Source organism: Poecilia formosa, unplaced genomic scaffold, assembly GCF_000485575.1.
Source record: "Poecilia formosa unplaced genomic scaffold, Poecilia_formosa-5.1.2 Scaffold80, whole genome shotgun sequence".
NCBI lineage: Eukaryota > Metazoa > Chordata > Actinopteri > Cyprinodontiformes > Poeciliidae > Poecilia > Poecilia formosa.
Genome location: NW_006800019.1, coordinates 1,935,782 through 1,958,915, shown reverse-complemented (window position 1 = coordinate 1,958,915; position 23,134 = coordinate 1,935,782). Strand labels below are relative to the sequence as shown.

Below are 23,134 nucleotides of genomic sequence, written 5' to 3'. Positions count from 1 at the left end.
GTAAGGAGAAAGATTGAGAGTCCTGCGTGATGTTGCTATGTGTCACGTTTTCAGCAGGTCATGACATCAAAAGAACTTTCTCCTCTTCTACTCTTTCCACACATCTAAGCTTATCTTAAAGGAATTGAATGCTTTTGACACTCCTGTAAATACAACATTTTGTGTTTAACATGGGGAAACTATGTTCAAAAGGGAAATATGTAAAATCTACTTTTCTACATGTTGTAATGTTATTCCCTCCTTAAAAACAAACCTGAAGTGATGCCTTGATTCTGTCATTCATGTTTGACATATCCTTTAATCTGCACTAGCAACCATTCAGTTGTGCAAAACGCTTGGTCAGACCGAGCGCCTTGGAGACGGAAGCTCAACCGTCTCCAAGTCGAGCTTCCGCCTCACAAAGCCCCCATCCTCCACTACTCTCCCGTGCAGCTCCTTCAGACTAGCCATCAGCAATTAGCAAACAGCTGCTGAGCTCATTACCAGAGCTTCTTCTTAGTGCAACACTGGTAAAAATGTTGTTAAAGGTTTAATAGAGGAACGATGTTGCGATGACTTCCTGAAGGCGTAATGTCAGAAAGATGAGTTGCTTTGGCTTATTTGAATTTTCTTGTGTGTGTTTTGATTGAGAGAATGAGTTGCTAGTTTGTACTTGTTGCCAGTAGGCCTCATTAGTTCTGGATGGTTGTTTGATTTCAGATGTAACTATGTGCATCGTCAAGTGTTTTTCTGGAGGGTCGACAAAAACTATGCAGATTTAAACATTGAAGTTCTTACAAGAGTTTTGTATCGTACTAAAGACAATCCTTAGTTTAGTGTGTAATAATTTGTTTGTGGTACACTTGTCTGTGTGATTAGAAAAGACATAAGCTCTACCCTGAAGCTACATTTGGAATCATGTGGATTTTGAGCGTGAACTGAGGGTACCACTGAAACAGAAACCTTACTGGATTTTGCTGATAACTACATTTGAGTTAGTTGTCATTGTGGCTGTGAGATAAAAAGCAGAAGAAGAAGTGTGTAGTCTGAAGGAAATAACTGACTCAGTGTTCGGAAATTGCTCTTAAATGGGTCAAGAAAGTTTTGTTGAATATTTAGTTCTGTTAGAAGAACCTTGGGTTATGAAGTTACCTGATGCCTTCACCTGTTCTTAATCCCTTACCTGTGAAACCAATCTGCTAGAGTCGTCTGCATGGTGGAACTTCTGCCAAAGTTTTATTACTATAACTTCTCATGCCAGTACTATAAAAATGCCCCATTTGCTGTTGACAAATTACCGGACAATTTGTATTTTCAGACTGAAGAGTGATCTGTGGCTGATCTAAACATTTTCCATTTGAATACAAACAGTATATTACTTCAACTGTGGTTATCAGGCCAAGATAGTGCTGAACAGACTACGAGTAACCAACCAACACAACCTGTCAACAGTGCTGAGCTGAGAGACGGTTAAAGCCTCTTACAAATACATTCCATGTTTACATCCCGTGCATAATGCAGTCAGTGGGGTGAAATTATCTCACTGCATTTTTGTTAATCTGAAGCAACTCTAAACCCCCCTTTGAGTGGGCGCTATATTAAAATATGATCACATTAGTTGTTTTTTTTTTATTGATCCTGATTCAACATTTTTGAAACATGTTTTAGAAAGTGATTGTTTTGCACAAGTAGAGTGGTGCATTTAAATATTTTAGAGCTGGGCAATACACCACATTGAAGTTGTTGTCGCAGTTTTGCTTGGATGCAACTTATAGTAAAATGTTTTGTTTTGCATTCACTCTCTGGATACGAATAGTATATTTGGTCAGTTGGATGAACTAAGACTGCTTTTGTTGCCCACATCAGATTTATATTTTTTAGTTGCTGAGTTGCTTAGCCTCATTCTGGAAAAAGAAAAAAAAGCGTCCGTAAAATGTAGGTTAAACGTAGTGGCTGTTGTGCAACTAGTGTTGGACAATATGGCTGAAAAACTTATCCCAATAGAAGCGTTTCATATCAGTCAATATCAATAATTATTGATTAGTCTTTAGTTGTCAAGATCTGAAATACTGCCAAACTAGTGATGCGATTTTTCCTCCTTTAGTTTTCACTCCATTCCGCTGTTGTTTATTTTTAAGCAGTTGCTGCACAAGTTACTTGGCGAACAGGTGGTTGCTAGGTAACCAAAGACTGAGGGAGTTAGTTGATGCCACCCACCTTGTGAGAGGCTGAGCAGCTAAAGCCTGTCATCTGCGTATATCTCCCAAAATGCTCCCAAAGTGCAGTTCTGCATCGGAGTTCAGTGTATATTTTATATAGAATTTTGAATATTCTGCCAGATCTATTATTTATTGATCTTGATTACATTTTCCAGCTATATGTGCAATATTCAGCTAGAGAGGCAAACTGTTAGTTAAATACTTAGAGATTTCCTTTAATCTTTAAATTTCATCCTGTTAGTCTATACCAGGGGTCCCCAAGCTACGGCCCGTGGGCCGGATCCGGCCCGCCACGTCATTTGGTCTGAACAATGCCGGATCCGGCCCGCCTCCTCATACCAGAGAGCATTCAGTGTTTTTTTTCATATATTGTATTTTCTGGTTTATATGTGGATTTTTCTTCAACCACCAGGGGGGCTCTTGAGCAGATGTGAAAGTGACTTTCCCTCAATGGAATATATACTAGTCAGTCCCAGTCACCGTTTCACTCACGGTTTTTTCCATTTGCATTCTGGGTAAAAATCTATGTAAAAACGCGAATGTCTCGTTCCGCCCGCCCCCCGTAGAAAAGAATTTTCTAAGGTTTCTTTCTCCAAATACTAAGACCGGCCCCGACCAGAGAAAGGAACAGCTATGTGGCCCTCGCAGGAAAAAGTTTGGGGACCCCTGGTCTATACATTATGAGTGTAGGGTCTAATTTAATATGAGGATGTGTGTTTTGTTCAGCTCAAGGGGATTCACTCAATGCAAGATATAAAGCTCATCAGAAAATTTAAGATTTTAGTCATTTTGACTATTTTTTTAAATTTATAAATAAGTATGCTAATATCTTGGCCAGACCACCAAAGTATTAATGCTAGTATTGAGCTCTGCTGTAAGAGGTAGTTCTCATTATATTTACAGAATTCAAACCACTTCCACATCCTTAAAGCGGCGCAACTTTTTTTTTGAACGTTTTGTGGGTTACTCTACCTTCCTACCCCCATTTGGATCCACTTTGCTTAGTGAGTATTAGATTATTTTGATGTGACACCTTCAAATTAAGAACACATTCATTTAGTGGTGTTGGTGCTGAGTGATATACGGTTGATTCTCTGGGTTTGTCTGCCAGACCTATCCACCCCAGTGACACAGACCAATCAAGCATTTTAGTAGGTGGAAAAAAAGAAAAAGGAAAACATGGTGCCAGGATTTGATTTGGAGTTGGTCCAGTTAAAACACAAGAGAAAAAGAATAATGTCTACATTCCAGCCTGTGATGTTTCTACTATTCTCAGTCTTAACTTTGAACCTGATGTTATGTTGCTGTATTGAGAGTGTAATATGGTAGTGGCCTACCTTAAAAGTATGCATCACACAGAGAACTGTACTAAAATGTTGTGGAATTGTCATTTTTCAAGTTGTACTCTCTGTATGCTCTTGTAAAGTACATATCGAGATCTTTTGCAGTGAGGATGTAAGGGGTGAAATATTTATTTCATCCCTTACATTTCTTCTGCTTTTGAAATTTTAGTGGCTTTTATTCAACAGTAAATGGACATGCGTTATGAGGCAGTTATTAATAAGCAGTAAAACTGAGAACTATTTGCCTGGCATTGTCCTGTTGATCAGGTGCCCTCAGCAATTCACAGCCAGGCCGACTTATCGTTGCACAACTCGAACTGCAGACGGCAAATTAGCTCCGACTTCCTCCCTCTATTTCTAATGGGTTTCCTTCTGAGTGGAGCAGTAAACAGGGCGTTACTGATGGGAAGCTTGGGATGATTTTCATTCTGAGTTCAACACAGAAAAACCTTTGATGAAACATATGAAGTTAAAGATTTGCATGAGTGTTTGAGCTAACTTGATGTGTGTTAATAACCAGATTTTCCTATCATATGCGGAAAAAAATTCTTACACGTCTAAGGATATCCTGTAGTTGTGTAAGTAGTTAAATGTGCAACCAACAGGATAATGTTATGTGGTAGGTGGAAATACTATCACCACCCTTCACTGTGTTGTGGAACGTTACCCAGAGTGTTGTCTGATTGTCTTTAATGAGAAGGTCACTTTCCTAAAATAATGGCCAAAGTAATATTTTTGCCAAAAGTCATTTTGGAAAAAAGAAAAGAAAAGTCAGCACCTCTTTTTTTGCCAAAAACGGTGCTGATTTGCTAAGGCAAAAAAGAAAATTTTAAGAAGGTGATGATATGAAATCTGAAAAGTGCGTCATTGATTTGTAGTCAGTGAGTATTGAGTCAATACCAAATCACAGGTTTGTCATCTATTATCGCAGAAATCTTTTTCCATTCAATGCAAAACAGGTGAACTTAGTCAGATTGGATGCTGTTCAAGTCTTGTCACCGATCCTCAATTACATTTAGGTCTGGACTTTGGTTCATTTCAGCAGATGTTCCAGCTTTGGCTGTATTTTTTGTGGTTATCTTGCTTGAAGTCACCCACAGGTGCATTTAAAAATTAGGTGATTTCCAAAAGTAATTTGTTACACTGGATGTTATCTACTGGTGTCAGATTTCAGTTATTTGCCAGTGGCTGAAATCAATACATGCTAGAGTCATATATCTATGATGTTGTTGCTTGTCAAGAAATTTGCAAACTGAGTAATACTTCCTGGAAGACTTTCTAAGTTGAAAAGAATGACAACGTTCTTATTCATTTACTTTGACTCAACACAGGCTGCATGTCAGATGCCTTGACAGCAGGGCTGGCTTTACTCCTACCCTGAAATCCTAGAAATTTAAGAATTGGAGTTTTAATAATTATTCAGAATCAAGCATGTTTACCTTAAAAATAGAAAGGGTAATAGGATATTAAAAAGCTGATTTGAGAATGAATCATGACTTCACCCTGTGTTATCGTAAATGGTTGTTAATAGGACGCCTTAAAGCAAAGAGGCGACGCGGAGCAGTTCGCCCCTCTTTGTTCAAAGGTGATAAAGCTTACGGGATGTTCTCTGCTGACATGTTGCCAGCAACAGATTGGAAACATCAGTGACTACATCTGCAGTGGAATGAGTATCATGTTTTTTTAGATGTTAGTTTGGGATGAATACAAATTTGCAGCCAAAGAAACGAGCAAAATACCCATTAAACTAGGTTAATTGTAAAAATGTTCCACTTTTATCTGTCCACAGTGCATAACCCAGTTTTTTTTTGTTTTTTTTTAGGAAATGTGATTTGAATCTTTGTGCTTTTGCTCCTCATACACCATTTTTCCACCAGTCTGTTATTTATTGTTAAATGATGAACTCTGACCTTAATTTAGGCAAATGAAGGCTGTAATGCTTTGGATGTTGTTCTGGGTTCTTATTTGTTCTCCTGGATAAGTTGTTGTTGTGCTATTGGAGTAATTTTTGCAGACAGGCCACTATTTGGTAGATTTTCCACAGTTCTTTCCATTGATGGATAATGGCTCTCCTTGTGTTTTTCTGGGGTCTCACACCCTTAGAAATGTATTTTCAATCATTTTCAAGACTGATTTATGATAGTGAATTTGTTTCTTAGTTTTTCTTAAATGAATTTAGATCGGGGCAAGATGTTGCGCTATTTGATTTTTTTTTTAAAATAATATGTGATTAACATTTAAGAGGTGACCAAACGTATAACACTTAATTTTGTTATGTTCCGTTTTCCAGAACTGCCTAATCATGGCCCAGTGGTTGGAGATGAGTTATGTCCTGACTAACATGGACGATGAGCGAATCAACACGCTCTATCCGCCAGACACCTTCCCGATTGAAATCAGGCATTATCTTTGCCAGTGGTTGGAAGAAAAAGATTGGTAAGACACCGATGCAGAGATGCATGCTTGTAACAGCATGCACTGTATGTACAGTATCTTGCAAAAGTACAACCTCTTGAACTTCCCCACATTTAACAGCCACAAAACTTCAATATATTTTTATAGAGTCAACCTGTTTATTTTAATCTAAGTGGGTCTATTTTGTGAAGGCTTCAGAAGTTTCTTCAGAGAATATTAATGAAGACCAACCATAGCGCCAGTCATATCAGGGATAAATTTACAGAGAAGCTTTAAAAAAAAAAACAAAAAAACAAACAGCAATTTTTAAAAACTTTAATCCAGCTCCTGAATATCACAGAGTGCCATAATCTGAGCATAGGAAGAAAGTGGCACAACAGCATCTCGAAAAAGACATGGCAATCTACCTCAACTAATGGGCATGGCAAGTAGGTACAGAAATTATAGTAAAGTCCCATTAATTTTAAAAAGGGCGTTTACTATGACAAGAGGGAAATACGGCAGGAAATCTAAAAAACTTAAATTAGAAAATCTAGAGCAGGGATGCCCAAAGTTGGTCCTCGAGGGCCGGCATCCTGCATGTTTTAGTTTTCTCCCTGGTTTAATGCACCTGGATCAAATGGTGGCTCATTAGAGACCTAAGAGGAACATTGACCTGCTGAAAAGGTTGTTCCTATCACCAGGGAGAGAACAAAAACATGCAGGATGCCGGACCTAGAGGACCGACTTTGGACACCCCAGATCTAGAGGGTGACGAAAAGAGAAACATTAGCTTCGGAGCTAGCTGACTTTCACTTCATTGTTATGTGCTACATTTTGTTGATGCATCACAATATCTAAACAACAAAACACATTGAAATTCATGGTTGACAAAATGTGAAACAGTTGTAGGGGTAGGAATGCTTTTACAAGCAGCTGTTCTGCAGTTTGCTTGTTGGCTGTGTGATAATGGACAATTTTGTGTGTGCTTACATTTTCTATCTGTACGTGTGTGGTTGTGTCCTCACAGGGAAGGTTTTAGCCCAGACCAGTCGGACAAAGAGCCAATCGCGCAGGCTTTACTGAACGACGCTGTCCTCCTCTTAGAATCGGTTGCTGAGCAGCAGAATATAGTGGAGAGGATGAAGCTGTTGCAGATAACAAAGAACATGGTGGGTGGATGATCAGATTCTTTCTGTTAAAAAAAACAAACAAAAAAAAGTGAAACATTTGACCAAATAAAAACAGCATTAAGAAAAATGTTATGTGATTTTCATACGGAAGGGTTGAACGAGACATTGCTGGATATGTCTGCAAACATTTCAGCAAAATGCTTAAAGACCATGTGCCACGTATCAGGTGGACCTGATACGTGGCACACTGAAAAATCAGAGCTGCATTTACAGATGACTCGGCCAGCTATGGAGTTTGCTGTGAAGATCAGAAACATTTTCAGGCAGGAGAAGATGATACTCTGTGAGGTAAGAAACCTTTTATATTTCTTATTTAGAATAGTTGTGACGATCATTAAGATGACGCAAGACATCCCCCACTTTCCTTGCAGTTTTTAATAATTACTTGAACAGTTCTCAACCTAATGTTAGTAGTTTCTATATTCTCCTTTGTTTTTGGCTAAGCAGTGTATGTTTTCAAGTATAAGTCAAATCACCATAAGCTGCCTGTCGTTTGCCAAATAAACTGACTTGCAAGTTACTTTTGATGCTCTCCAGTGCTCTGCAAATTAAAATAACAATGTTCTGTGTTAGAAGCTCGCCAATAAACGGGCAGAAGGGAAGACTCCTGACTTTGAGGAATTGAGCTTCTTGAAGAATACAGTGTTTCAGCTCCAGGACCGCAGAAAAAGATTCCACAGCTGTAAAGAGGATATCAACTGGGAGATGGTAAACTTTGAAGCTCTGCAATGTAAGTACTGTTTGCTTTTCAGCTGTGTGTTGGTGTGTACTGCACCGAAGCACTGGGCTTTCGTATCTTCAGCAGTTCTCTCAAAAACGTTTTATGACTCACTTTAATATCTGATTATATCGACATAAAAAGTGCAATTATCACATTCATGAAGCATATCAAGTATTATAACCCACAGTTATATTTGTGTCCCTTTGATCTGCTTGAATCCAGTGGGCCAACATTTTCTCACATTTCAGTCAATTATGTTGACGCTAAAAGACAAAAACAGGAGAAGTGCTCAGGGTCTTGCTTTTATTTTTATCCAAAAAATGTAATCTTGACTCCTATGCAAAGGGCACTGAAATGTATTTGTCGGAAATGCAGTGGTGCTGTGTGTTCAGTGTGTTACCCGTGCTAATGCTAACCGTTTGCATCCACAGCCGTTCATGCAAAGACTCCATCGGAACATTCACTCAGAGAACTACAGATGTTGTCAAAGAAAATCCAGGAGCTCAAGATAAATCAAAGCAGTCTGATCCGGGTGAGACAACATTAACTGTCCTTTGAGTCATGAACATAATGGTATTTTAGTTTAACATTGTGTGACTATCCGTATGCATTCTGTTCTTCTGCTATGCACATCTTCATAAATCAACAGTATACACAGAGAAGATGCAGCTATCTGGTGGAGACAGCTACGGCTATCTTATTATAGGGATTAAAGAGCCCTGGATGTGCAAGAAAGTACAACATATTTTTGGTTCATAGAACACTGTCCCAGCAAGTTTTATAATATTTCACCTTTTTGTGTAACTCTGTGATGATTACACAGTAAATTATAATCTAGTGTTCCTTTTAATTTAATGAATGAATCAAATTCATACGCCGCTTTCCTTGCAAAGGTTCTCATCTATAAAACACACACCTGATACTTGTATACTCACACCAATTCATATACGCATATACCATATACGCTCGTTTTGGAAACAGGCAAAATGACATATTCACACGGCTCTCTTTTAACAGTGGCTTTCTTCTTGCCACAATAAAGACCAGATTTATTAAAAACATGACCAAAGGTTCTTCTGTTGGCAGATGTTCCCAGCTAAACTGTGGATAATCTCAAATTATTGCCGTTTCCTCTTAGCGTAGGTAGACATCCATGTTCGGTAGGTTTACAGTTGTGATGTACTCTTTCCATTTTCAGGTGACAAACTGAACTGTGCTCTGGTAGATGTTCAAAGTTTTGGATATTTGTTTTACAACACGACCCTTCTCCACAAATGTATCTCTGCTGTGTTTCTTGGTCTTCATGATGCTGTTTGTTTAGTAATGTTCTTTAACAAACCTTCAAAGAGGATTTTGTATGGATTTTGTATGCTTAAATATCACTTGCCTTCCACGTCTCAATTATACACTGCTTGCTGCTCATACATTCATCTGTCGATATACAAATTTACCTTTCTGCTGTAAAGTCTGTTAGCATATTTGTCTAGGTTTGTGTCCATTCCATGACTGAGCAGTATTTGGATTTTGGGTGTTGGTGTCAATATATGCATTTGGTTGTTTGCAGGAATGCTTGGGGATGTTCACAGAGACTCTGACCAAGCTGAAACAGTGTCAGGATAATTTCATCGTAAAGATGAACGTATGGCAGTGGGAGCAGCACAAATCCGTTATAGGATATCCTTTCTCTGATGACCTCACCCATCTGCAGAACTGGTGAGATGTTCCCCTTTCTACTTGTGCCTTCGCGCTTTGCTGACTCTTTCTCTTATCCAAGTGAAAAGCATGACATTACGCAACAATATCAGATTTTAGCTCAATAATCCCATGCATAGTTCCTGGTTTCTAAAAAGGGATTTAGAAACACTTTTAGAAAAGTGAATCCTTTTGGTCCAAAAGCAGACTGACTGGGGTTCGACACCCTATGTGATTGTGTTTGTGTTGATGCGAGACTGGTGGCCTGAGCTGGATGGATGAACATCTCACACATTGTCATGACACTTTTTGAGATTGGGATTTAAAAGAAGAAGAAAAAATTATTCTATCCTCATCCTGTTTGTTAGGTCCGAACAGCTGTTTGCGGTGAACAGTAACCTTCGGCAGGAGTGGCTGCTGATCCCTGATCTTCCAAAGGAAATCGGAGAAAAACTGACAGGTCTTCTTCAGGAGCTGATTCAAAGGTACACACCTGTCACACTCTCATATTCTCTGATATAGGATAAATTATTCAGCTTAGCACCCCCTAAAACTAATCCCTAACTCTACAACGCCACTTCTTCTTATAGGGCCTACACTTTGGGCCCTATGGGAACCCATTAGGACCCACTGCTCCTTATAAAAAAAAAAACCCTCTTTAAACAGGAGGTGGTTTGGTTTAGCTAAAATTGGCTAATCTTTTTTGAGCTGTCTGTTTTTGTGGAGAGGTGAAATATTGTTTAGCGGACCATTGGCAGTTTTGCTGCAGACTGACAGTGACAGTGTGATGAATGTATTTTTCATTTTTCAGCGTCGGTAACCTATACCAGTTAACAAAAATTAACAACAGATTCAATAAAACAACTATAAAACATTCTTATAAAGCTACTGTCCTTAATAAAAATCCTTAATTTCGGTTAAAAGTGCAAACATTGGTGAGCTTTCTTGCATACAGTGTCTGCATGCTCGCTAAAAGCATGTGGAAAGTGCATACGGCATCATTAACTCCTCTACACACTTTCTTAGCTAGATACACTTTGTGAAGAAGACACGTTGTTTTTGTTTTTTGTCATTGATTACGTTTCTGTCTTTCAGCTCTTTTGTTGTGGAAAAACAACCCCCTCAGGTCATTAAAACTCAGTCAAAGTTCTCCGCAGTTGTGAGATATCTGCTGGGGGAATCGCTGGTGTCTGGGCAGCCTGTGACAATGAAGGCCCAAATTATTAATGAACTCCAAGCCAGAAATGTGAACCTTGCATTGTGGTGAGTATCATACAACACCGCACTGGATGTTTTTTGTTTTTATTATTATTATTATTATTATTTCTCTTTTCTCTAATGTTTTTGTAATGAAGCAAACATATAAAATTGTGTCATTTGGATTGTATGTCATTAAAACCTGCACTTAAAATTATGCCAAGAAAACTGAATGTGATTGGCTGCTGTAATGTAACAGGATAAATCTGAGCAATAAACTTAAAATCATGCTGTTCACACTGAAACCCAGCTTTTCAGAAAAACCTTAATTTGAGCAGGACGTCTAACGAGAGCCATCTCATGTTCTTTGTTTAGATATTTTAATTTGTTCAAACTATGCAGTAGATAGAGCTCGTTTTTATTGGTGATTTGAAATTATATGAAAAAAGACAACAGAAGGTCTAATTAAAGTTTAGCTCTCCAGTTTTATTTTGAAATGGTAATCACCATGTGCTGCATTTGGGAGGGAATAACCTGGAATCTGCTATACGCAGTGACAATGTCGGAGAACTCATAAACCACACAGCAATCCTGGACAGAAACACAGCCACAAAGACCACAAACGCCAACTTCAGACACATGGTATTTAACGTTCCTCATTCAGAGTGTCACGTATTTGTCGGATTTTCCGTCTTAAATGTTCTGATCTTTTTCTTCAACAGTCCATTAAAAAAATAAAGCGAGCAGACCGGAAGGGAGCCGAATCTGTGACAGAGGAGAAGTTTGCGCTCATGTTTCTTGCAGAGATTTTCATCACAGGTCATGAGACTCCTTTCAAGATACATGTACGTATATGTTGATTCAGCATATATTTAGTCCAGTATTGAATATGCATCTTTTTAAATTTACTGCAGCTCAATAATGAATAAAAAAGGAATTTAAATTTTTAAAAGGCCACGTTTAAGATGACATTTAGGGTCATGACGAAGTTGTGCAAATCCAGAACTGCAACTGTTTCTACCTGAACTGTCACACTGAAAATGCTAACATGTTAACTAATAAGTCCATTCAGACACCAGTGTCCTCATGACAGTTAAGGGATAAACTCTCACTGGAATAAAAAACGATACACACTCAACTTCTGCCATAAACATTACAACTTTGTAAGCATACATCATCTCTTATCCGTTGCTACAGATAAACTCTCAGCCTGTGGTCGTCATTGTTCACGGCAGTCAGGACATCAATGCCGTGGCCACCATCATCTGGGATTGTGCGTTTGCTGAACCAGTAGGTGTCCAGTTGTTATTGGGTTTCCATTATTCCTTCATGTTTCTATTTCTCAACTCTTCTCGTCTATAAAAATAGTCACTCTGAATGTTTGTCACAAGTTGTATGAAGCTAAAGCATGTTTGGCATCTTGCCTCTGACAATTGTCTCGGGGAACGACCCGCCCAGCAATGACAATCAGTTACCCAGGAACCAGATATTCAAAATATTAAATTCTATTTCTGTGGATGTTTTTCAGAAAATAAAATGTGTTTTTAACTCATTTTATGTGATCATCCATAAAAAATAAAAATACATTCTTTGCAGTTTGCTCAGTGAACTCTATTTGGAGACACTGTAGTTCCATACAATTCATAGTGAACAATGGCATTACAGTTCTAACCGGGTTGGTTCCCGGGGCAAATAGGCTCTCCAAAAGCCCCGACTTCACTAATGTTGGGGACGGACATGCTCCATCGTGACACACCCTTTTAAATCACCCTTTTGAATCAGACTCAAAAACCTTTGAGTCTGATTCAAAAATCTTTTTCATTTTGAATTTGAAAAACATGAAACAAACTAGAATAACACTACAAACTTCCATTCCCATTCATGGTATATGAAGCCCAATGCTTTAGAAAAAACTATTAAAAATTGAACCAATAGTCAAATATTTATGAAATTATTCTGTACTACCATTGCATTTCAAGGAATTCATGCCGCCTAAGACGAGATGCCGCCTTGGGCAGCTGCCCACATCGCCCATATCAGAAACCGCCACTGCCTTGGCTTGCAGCTCAGAGGGGCAGCAGCCTCCAGATTGTCTACATACTCTTTTCATATCATGCCTTATTTTCTGTTTCTGTCTGAAGGACCGAGTGCCCTTTGTCGTCCCGGACCGTGTGACTTGGAAGATGATGATTGAAACTCTGAATGTTAAATTTTGCTCAGAGGTTGGGACAAATCACAACCTGAACCCCTACAACAAGCACTTCTTGGCTCAAAAGATTTTTGACCAGCCTGAATATGCAAATGACTTGAGCGATTCTGTGGTTACTTGGTGCCAGTTTAATAAAGTAAGCAGTGGTGTGTAACTTTTTTTTTTCACAGACATCAACTGGCGCACAAGTCTAAATGCTGTCTTTATCCTTAACAGGAGGTCCTCGCGGGTCGAAATTTCACTTTCTGGCAGTGGTTTGAGGGAGCAATGGATCTCACCAAGAAACATCTGAAGCCCTACTGGAGTGACGGGTGAGAAGATGGTTATTGTCTTTCAGTCAATAATGAAGGAATCTCATGATATCCAGTCACGATGACCACTGTTTGCTCTTCTAGGCTGATTTTTGGTTTCATTGGAAAGCAACATGTCCACCTGATTCTCAAAGAATCTCCCAGTGGGACTTTCCTCCTTCGCTTCAGTGACTCAGAAATCGGAGGCATCACCATCGCTTATGTTTCTCATGAGAGTAAGTGTTGGCTTGACAACTTCGATTACATTTATTTTGAACCATTTGATTAAACAGTTTACTGGCAGGTTGTAATTTCGAAAGAAAAAAAAATTGATCACTATTTGGTCTTGAATAGCAAAAGAAATACCGTAATATCAATATACCATAATATCCAGACAATATTGGAAATGTCTGTTGATGTTGCATGTTTATGCTTCCAAATTTATTTTAAAAATCCATAATTTTTTGCTAAATTATTGAAGCAGGGTCTTGTCCTTCTAATGTGTCAGGCTCTATAGCAGTGGTTCTTAACCTTTTTTGAGGTACCGAACTCACCAGTTTCATATGCGCATTCACTGAACCCTTTTGTTGTGATAAATAAAATATGATTCTCCCCCCTAACCCCCACATTCAAGACATAAGGGTGACCCAACTAGAGTCTAGTTGGGTCACTAGACTCTAGTTGGGTCAAGATAACTAAGTCTACTTAAAAGGTAGAGTCTCTGAGAACAGTTCTTCAAAATATAGTCAGTGTTTTCAGCAAAGTTGAGCTGACTGTCCAGGAACGACCCAAGGTATTTAAAATCTGCCACAGTTTCAACAGGTTGGCCATCGAGAGAAACTGGAACCATTTTAAGGTCTTGTTTAGATCATTTAATTAGCTCTACATTTTTAAGAGAATGAAAAATTTATAATAAATAATAAAGACTTTGCGGTATTCTGATTTATCAATGTAATTATATTAGTTGTGTTACCACCCCCACGCCACTAGAGGCAGTACCAACCCCAAAAAGATGCGACTGAGGAGCAGATTTAGAAGTACACCGAAAGCTACAGAATTTGGTAAAAACTGTGAGCTTTGCTGAAGTAATTAAAGATACAGGTTCAAATCCATGCTGAGAGTGGAGCTCCTTCAATCAGTGCTCCTCCGCAGCACTGATTGGCTAAGCAATGTAATGTGATCCTCTGCAGCAAGTGATGGCGAAGCGGGGCGTCATCACGACTTTACACAGTGTGTCTTTACCTCCGCGGCAGAGGCTCCGCCGAACCCCTGAGACCGACTCATCGAACACCTGGGGTTCGATTGAACCCAGGTTAAGAACCACTGGTTTAGAGGTTGTCTCTGAAGCTGTCACCATTTAAAAAAAAACATACAAACACCGTTGAGCTACGTCTAAACTATTGGTGGATTCACCAACAGCCAGAAATCAAGTTAGCTTTCCTCAGCTGGGTCAAAATAGTTTTAAAAACTTCTGACTCTAGCGTGTCCGTCGTTTTTCAGTCCGGCCCACTGACGATGAGTTCACTCATCAATGTTCCCTAAAGGCTTGCAGATGTAAGAGAAAGGTTGTTCAACAATGGAACCACCTTTATGAAGACAGATGCACACCACAGTTTGCTGATGTTTCTCTAGAAACATTAAGATAGACAAACAACACCATAACACCGTATTCTTCAACTTTAAAGGGACGTACCATTGTGTTGGTTTTGACATGGCAAATGTTAAAGAAAAGAGAACAAATCTGAATACTTAAACATTTCCATTGACGGATCCAATATTTTTTTTCCTCTAGATGGGATACCAATGATTCAGAACATTCAGCCTTTCACCAGGAAAGATCTCGAGATCCGCTGCCTCGGTGACCGCATACGAGACATTAATGAGATCTTGTACCTCTATCCAAATGTGCCCAAACATGAAGGTTTCAAGAAGTTCTACACAGGTAAGGCTGTACAAAGTGACCAAAGACGGTTGTACGTTAATTTAAACTGATTGGTTGTGGAGTCACCGGGGGTGACTTGCTTTTCTCTTGATTGAAACAGAGCAACAGCCCACCAATTCGGGCTACATTCCCGTAAGTCTGCAGACTAAAGTTGGCACGTAAGTTCAGTCAAGATTTTTCTTTTATTAGCACATTTCAGCAAGAAGGCAGTTGTTATGGAGATTAATAAATCCTATTTTAAGGTGAAACACTGAGTCAATCAAGAATGAATCAAAATGTGTTTTGATTATTATTTTATTAAATGGTTAAGCAAAGAAAATGAGACTCTCTGGCCAGTCCAGGAGAGTGAAGATAAAGTGGATCGCTTTAATATTCACCAGTTACGTAAACATGGAACTTCTCATCAGCTTATCAAAGGAAGCAGTTTGTTTTCACAGCTTGTCTCTGCAGCTCTGTCCTTGGATAAGGCGAGTCAGTAGGTTCAGAAGAACAAAAACAACTTCTCAGAAAACTTCTGTAAATCAAGTTCTGTTTCCCCAGTGAATAAGCTAAAGTTGTTTTTCGTTGTAACGCCGTTCAAAGTGCTTCACGTGATCAAAACACAACACAGCAATCAACCATTAGACAAGCAACAAACATTTTATTTTGTTGAATTTGATGTTGAATACCATCATCAAAAGCAACTCTTAAACATGTAGGGTTTTAGCTCTGATTTGAAGGAATTCAGTGTTTTGGCTATTTTTGAGTTTTCTGAAACTTAAAATTAAATTTGAACAAACTTCTGAATTTTTTTAAGCTTGTATACAGTGACGGTTGCATTTCTTATAATGTGCATAAACGCTTCAAACCAGTTAATCTTTCATCATTGAATGGAGATGTAAAGTGTCTCATTATGCACGCATGCATGGGCAGGATCAGTGTGTAGAGAAGTGATAAATATTATAAATGCATCAACGAATTCAATTAAAAAAATATTTCGTTAATGTGTCACAAAATAAAATGTATGTGCCAGTGTCAAACATATCAAAATCTCTCTGTTTGCAGGGTACCAGAGATCGATGGGAGTCACATCAGTGGGTAAGTTGTGCCGCTCCCTGATTCTAGGGAACCATGTAGGAAACTGATCATGTGACACACCAGGGCCAGTTGCTACATGTGCAGAGCGCTGATCACAAAAGGATGAAATATCTTCAAACATTTGACCACACAGCATGCAAATAATTTCCACAAACGTAAAGCGTTTGGTAGGTTGCTAAGCAACGGCCGTGACTCTCTTGCGGTTGAGGTTTGAGTACAGTGCCTTCTGCCATAAATGTCACAGGTAAAAGTATTAATGTTAGCACCATGCTGTATGAATAAACTTCATCTCATATTAATATTTACAGTCATATTCAATAAATTAGAATATTGGCTCCAATGAGGGTTGCTTGACAGACCAAAAGTACACTTTGAAAATAACAACCTTTAGGCAGATATTAAACATACTTTTCATGAGACCCACATGTCTGCATTAAGAATGTTTTTTTTATTGGTCTGATGTAATGTTTTCATCTTGATTGTCATGTTTTCATTAGCCTTAAGCAAGAAATCATCACTATTAACAGAAATAAAAGCTTTAAAACATCAGTCTGTGGGGAATTAATCTATATAAACTGTTTAACTTGTGAGCTGAGTTACTGAAATACATGAACATTTTATTAATATTCTAATTTAGAAGAACAGAATAGAAAATACTTTATTGATCCCCAAAGGGAATATGCCCATTTGTTGACATGCTACTCCTTCTAAGGTATTAAATAACCATAATACAAATATAACCATATGAGACAAAGCTTATTTATTACTATTTACTTATTGAACATGACTGTAGTTGACGAGGACTGCCAGTGTAAAGTGGCGGACCGTAAGCTCTTGCTCTCTTTTAGCTATCTATTCATCAATACAGGGTGGAGTAAAATGACAGAGACAAAAATAAATCATAATAAATAACATCTGAGAGGGTGTTTTCCATACCTTAAGTCTTGAACAATCCTTCCTGAAAAGGGAAACATGCAAATTTGCCTGCACAAAAACTGTGTAAAAAGTTGCATTTTATGTTCATTTGACAAAGGGATTCGTTTTTTTTTTTTTTAAGTCAGCTGTAATTTTGCTTGAATTGAATAAGACATGGTGGATATTTTAAATTAAACAACTTAAAGAGTTCATTTCCTAACTCGATGGAAATTGATTAGAAAATTGATAAAGAATCTAATTAGTAAGTAAGCTTCATAATGACATTGGTATGGCTAAATTCCTGTCAATTCCCATCTCTAGAAAGAAAACAATGAAATAAGTGACAGCTTTCTGCCAACAGGACGTCACTTAGTCCTCTTTTATAAAGTGTACACAGAGAAGGATCCAGTACAAACTCATGTTTGTTTGTACCATGGCTAATTCACTGTCACATGCTGTTTTTTCAATATGGCTTGGTTTTAATAATCTTGTATCTTAATTTTTCTACAACTTTTCATATATTTGTTCAGCAAGAAACTTCATTACAAAGGCTAAAATGATCTTGTTCGCTATGTGTGTCTGTTTCTGTGTGTACAGTGAGCTGAGCGCGCTGAATGTCGAAGACACCTACCCATTGTAAGAGTCATTTTATGTGCCAGCTTCTCAGTCTGTTTGCACAGACAGTTGTTGAACTGTGGTCACTTTTCTTTGTGTGGAAATTCTAATTTGATTTCCGTTTCTACAACACAGAAAGTTCTCTTAGTTTTTATTCAACCCTCCCGCGGTCTTAGTGTGTCACGGTCGGACAGTGGGCAAGGGGGTGGGGCAGGGTACGCACGCACGCACGCACGCACGCACGCACGCACGCCAAAAAAAAGGTGAACGTGGGATCAATGCGACCACACCGTACCGCTCATTGACGTGTCCAAACGACCCAATGTCTTAAGACCGCAGGAGGATTAAATTGATCAAATTTACTTCTAGAAACTTGATTTTAAAAGCATGGAAAACCACCTGTCTTTTAATTAAAAGCTTTATGATTTGCACTTTGCACGTATTCCTTTCTGGATGCTGCAGTGTTCAGTGACGGTGAAATGATTCCTCAGCTTATTGGATTACAGTCTGCTGAGGATTAACTGTATATATTTTAAGGATATTTTCAGGTATCTATGTTAAGTTTTAATAATAATAATAGTAATAATTTTGTGGCACAGTTATCAACACTTGCTTTTGCAGCAAGAGGATCATGGGTTGGTTCTGCATGAAGCTTGCATGTTTCCACGTTTTACCCACATAGGTGTGTGTACTCAGGCTTCCCTCCCACAGTCCAAAATCATGACTGTTAATTGGTCTCTCTAAATTATCCTTAAGTATGAGTGTGTACTTGCATCCCTTTTTGTCTGTGTGTGTGTCTCTGTGTTGCCCTGTGATGAATTATAAATCTAACTACCTGCCTAACGACCACTGGAGAGCCTTCCAGGATAAGTTTGTATAGATCATGAATAGATGTATTGTACATAGCGCTTGGTTGTAGACAGACTGTAACCTGCCGCCGCTCCTGATCCACCTACACAACTCAAACCACATGTACTAATCAAAACGACCATCTAACAGACACTGAAAAAGGAAAAGCTGTGCTAAGTTTATGATGTTAATGCAGGGTGTAGTTTTATAGCGTCTTAACTAGGATGGATACAAGATGAGTAGAACTACAGCTCAGGACTTTAGGCTAAACATCTATCGGCATATAAAGTCAAGCACATTTTTATGGAGTTTTGTATCAGAGCAAAATTATTTGTGTATTTGGTTCTTAGTTAATGTTTTACCATTTCTTACTCCTCTAACTTTATGTTTCTCTTGGTTTAACATGTGCAGAGATACATTACCAGACTTGAATGGCCTCTCCATGTAAGTGTTGTTTCGAAATTTATTTTCTCTGTCTAATATTAGCTCCTAAATAAAAAAAAATCAGTCATTTTAAATATCGAAGTCACTCAACAGGAGTTTAAATTTTATATCGGCTGTTTGAGTGGTCGGTCAGAGTGACGTTAAAAGGTTTGTAAAGTTGGTGTGATTGATGTTTTGTTTTTTTTTCTGTTGCGGTTTTGCATGTTCAGCAAGTACCACACAATCACTGCTTGTGTGGTGTGTGTGTGTTTCAGTGTTACCTTCTCAAAGTTACAGTAGTTACTGATCTGGTCAAACAAAGAGTGTTTAGTTTTTTGGGGGGGTTTTCAGTTTATAATTTTAATGCTGCAGTTGTTGGACTGTGCTACAGTTTTGTTTCACTTCTATTGATTATGCATTTGAATTTCTTCCAATTTGCAGGGACGCAAACTGCGACCCTATGTAAGTGTAACCTTAAGATTGTTCTGTTGACTTGACATCACTGCTATTGTTGACTATTTCACAACCTTTAAGCTTTTAGTAAATTTGTGAAGTAACCTTCATGCAACCTTACCGCTAATGTAGCAGTGTGCTTTTTACAGTACACTAATTGATGTTTGTGAATAAAATTCACTTAAAAAAATACAAAAAATAATTTCTATGTTTAAAAAAATATGTGAAACACCAGTAACTTTAATAATAGTAATAAAAAAAGTTATAAACAATACCATTATTACCACTTGGTATTTAAAAATACTATTATTTTAAAAACCATTTGGTAAATTAATGGCCTCCCTGTAGTGCAGCTTGATGAAGCAGCCTGACTTTTATGCATGTGGAAAGACAAATCTTAAATGTCTGAAGACTGGATTTTAAAACGTAGTCATTTATTTACATATACTGTAGTGGCATGTTGTTGAAAAGTAAAAGTTGCAATAGACTGTGCAAAATACTAATTATGTCCCTTTTTAATCTTCTAGTCCCCCAGATGGCATGGAATACGACTTTTATTTCAATGAATTTGCTAAGAACTCTACTTGATATAAGAGACCAAGGCAGATGCAAAGTCAAGACTGAAGACTAACTCATCTTTTATCACTCAAGTGATTGTGCTGTTTTCTTCATTGGGATCTACAGTTTGATTTGATTGTAAATAGAAACTTTTTACAGCTAGAATTACCCTTTTCAGGGCCTTTTAGGCCATTTTCAAATGGCCACACCCATTTGAATATGGCTGCTGCCATATTCAATTGAGAAGAAATAACTATGAGTTCAGTATCGGCGCAGCACCAGTTTAAAGTGTCCGATAGCAGGATTTTTAGCACTACAGAACCTGTATGTCAAGGGCGAGAGATTTCCTAAATGTTGAAGTGTAAGCTAATTTTAGTCCAAAAAATAGAAATTTGAATAACATGCGTTCTTCTCACAAATATTATTCTAGAAACCTAACTTTAAAGTAACAGACAAAGGACTTTTTTATTTTTTCTGGGATGCATTTCTGTGTAGCTCAAGTTTTAAATTCTAAAGCTTTATCCCTGTGCAAATATCACGGCTTGCTAATTGCTAGCTGCTTTTGAAGACAAGATTAGCATTTGCTTCTGAGCTCTCTGCTGGGTTTTTACATAGTCTGTAGAGCATTTTGTGATTCAAAAACTCGAAGTCTTAAACTCACACTGTAAAGACACCTCAAGTGGATAACTATTATGTGCTAGCGCTCATTTTGTGAACTCCATATGAGCACTAAATTAAAAAGGTATTCCACATTTTGATTGACTGCATTAGATCATCTGGATCAAAATTTAAAGCATTTTTGTAAGCAGATATTTTAAATCTCCTCCACATGTAGATTATTTTATGCACACTGGAGTGATTTATTTCAGTTTATTTCTTTAAATTCCTCACCAGACTCATCAGCTGCCACAGTCGTCTTTACGGATGAACGTTGTGTTAATCCCATCGTTGGCTAATCATTCTTAGCCTCTTGTGTTGTTAACGCTAGCATCTTATACGAAAAGGCCGTTTCATTGTTTTAACGCTGTACAACATTTGATCTATTTTTTTTTTATTCTAAAATACTTTATTCACCAATATGTTACTAGATTATTCTACACTTGGCATAGATTCTTTTAAAACAGTATTTGTGAATCTCAGTCTTGTTAAGGCACTGGATGTATCTTCCAATCTGAACTTAAAAGTAACACCTCAAGATAAAAATATAATTTGCTTATGGCAACAATTTTAATGTTTATCTTCATTTTAACCACTGTTATATGTGGATAACATGGATTCCCTAATTAGCACCCAAAAATGTGTTGCTAGCTTATGAATCCCCACTGACAGGTAAGAGGGAAAAAATAAGGAAAGGAAATTGTATGAATATTGAGTACAAAAAATGTAAAAAAAAAAATAAAAAAAAAACACACACAAAAAAACATTGCTAAAATCTTCATGGATACTTTTTACTGGTGCTGTTGCTTTAGTTATTTTATTTAAATTCAACATTATGTGAGCCGCCCTTTTCCTTTCCAGCATTTACCTCTGAAACAGTAACACAACAAGACCAGTTCACTTTGAATACGGTACTTTAAATTAGAAACCCATCTGGATTAAAGGGGTTTTCTTGTCTTTTGTGTTTTTATGCTTAATGGTGGACTTCTTTGAAAAACACACACACATACATGACTTGTGCATTTATTAACTCCTCATTCAGTTGCTTGTTTGGTTTGATTTAAGCTAAATAAGAGAGTTGTCATCTACTTCAACTTATTGGGTGTTATGTTTTGGTAGTCCTGCTATTTTTCTTTGTAATGTTGGGGGTGGGTTCAGTGACATTGTATTTTCTCAGTTGTATAATCTGTCCTTACCTAAACACTTCAGTTACTGCATGTTGAACATTTAACCATAATATATTACACAATATTTATGCTTAATAGTCTGATAGTTAGTGTTCAGTCACAAACCTGGGTTCAGTCACAAAAGAAAACAATAATAAACAATAATCATTTTCTTTCATTACTGCGGACTGCTGTACTATACCATGGTGATGGCAGATGCAGTAAAGGTGGTGGGCAAGACTTTAGTTATATCTATGAGTTAAATTTTTTTATACTATTTTTATATATAAAACTCTAGTTGACAGTATTTTTAAAAAGCTTTAGCAAACACTTTTACAGTACATTCAGATGTTTATCTCACATTAAAACCCAATGGTAAACATGAGACAAATCATCAGTATATCAGAACGACAGAAACTACACAAACACAAGGGTTAGCATGTTAGGCCAACTCCAGTGACAACATTACAAATGGTAAAACTGGTTGTCCTTCTCTTGTTTGTAAATACATAACTGCAAATTGAACTGCTTCACTTTTATTTTGTATGAAAAGTTGTGTGATTTAAATACTTTATTAGCTTATAAGATAGAACGAAATGTAGCAAAAGTTCCAACCACAAGTAAAGGGATAGCGCACAATTTAAAAAAAAAAAAAAAAAAAACTTCTGTTGAGACTGTACAGTATGCTGTTATTATCCTACCCACAGTTGATAATTAGTAATATCTCGGCAAATCCGTTTTGCAAACATACAGATTTGTTTCCCCCCCAAGACTGAAGTTAGCTGCTTGTACGAGAGCCCCACCTTCTCAAAACGACTCATATTTTGAAAATGCAAGATGCTCGTGGCAGTTTTGGCATATTGACATGTTTGCATTAGATGATTATTTCCAAAGAAGGTGTTGGATGTTTAAGCAGAATGCCAAGATTTGGGAACAATTACAAATGAAGAGATTTTGAGAAAATGTGCTTATGTGACTGAAAATATTATTACCCCTTGTGCTGTCTCTGGGTATAAAATGGATTGCAAATTAGTAAAAAGGCAAATGACCTAATACAGAAACATTGAAACCACAGCAAAAATATTGACTGTCTAAAGCAGAGGTTCCCAAACTGTGGGGTGCGCCCTCTAAGGCCCCCTAGGGGGGCCACCGTGCCATTGCAGGGGATGGTGGGGGGAGCCCTCTGGATGAAAAAAAATAAATAAATACCTGAACGCTGTATGCGCTGGGTTTTTACCTTAG

The 23,134-nt window shown here is 37.7% G+C and overlaps 1 protein-coding gene across 5 annotated transcripts in view; it reads left to right on the top strand.

Annotated features, from left to right (window-relative positions):
• The window catches only part of stat6 (signal transducer and activator of transcription 6, interleukin-4 induced), a 29,285-nt gene extending 6,231 nt beyond the window's left edge, over positions 1-23,054 (top strand). Inside the window, exons 2-22 of one of the 5 annotated variants that reach the window (XM_007556674.2) lie at positions 5,832-5,977; positions 6,966-7,107; positions 7,342-7,416; positions 7,705-7,858; positions 8,281-8,381; positions 9,414-9,562; positions 9,910-10,026; positions 10,637-10,804; positions 11,293-11,380; positions 11,461-11,583; positions 11,936-12,028; positions 12,880-13,083; positions 13,164-13,258; positions 13,343-13,473; positions 15,030-15,179; positions 15,280-15,337; positions 16,224-16,256; positions 17,769-17,807; positions 19,047-19,079; positions 19,500-19,520; positions 20,039-23,054. In XM_007556674.2, the coding sequence (XP_007556736.1) occupies positions 5,844-5,977; positions 6,966-7,107; positions 7,342-7,416; positions 7,705-7,858; positions 8,281-8,381; positions 9,414-9,562; positions 9,910-10,026; positions 10,637-10,804; positions 11,293-11,380; positions 11,461-11,583; positions 11,936-12,028; positions 12,880-13,083; positions 13,164-13,258; positions 13,343-13,473; positions 15,030-15,179; positions 15,280-15,337; positions 16,224-16,256; positions 17,769-17,807; positions 19,047-19,079; positions 19,500-19,520; positions 20,039-20,099 (2,169 nt within the window). In that variant the 5' untranslated portion in view covers positions 5,832-5,843 and the 3' untranslated portion in view covers positions 20,100-23,054. Of the gene's footprint in view, positions 1-5,831; positions 5,978-6,965; positions 7,108-7,341; positions 7,417-7,701; positions 7,859-8,280; positions 8,382-9,413; positions 9,563-9,909; positions 10,027-10,636; positions 10,805-11,292; positions 11,381-11,460; positions 11,584-11,935; positions 12,029-12,879; positions 13,084-13,163; positions 13,259-13,342; positions 13,474-15,029; positions 15,180-15,279; positions 15,338-16,223; positions 16,257-17,768; positions 17,808-19,046; positions 19,080-19,499; positions 19,521-20,038 lie in introns of all 5 variants that reach the window. The other 4 variants (XM_007556673.2, XM_007556675.2, XM_007556676.2 and 1 more) reach the window with 4 other exon arrangements.
• The last annotated feature ends 80 nt before the right edge of the window (positions 23,055-23,134 follow it).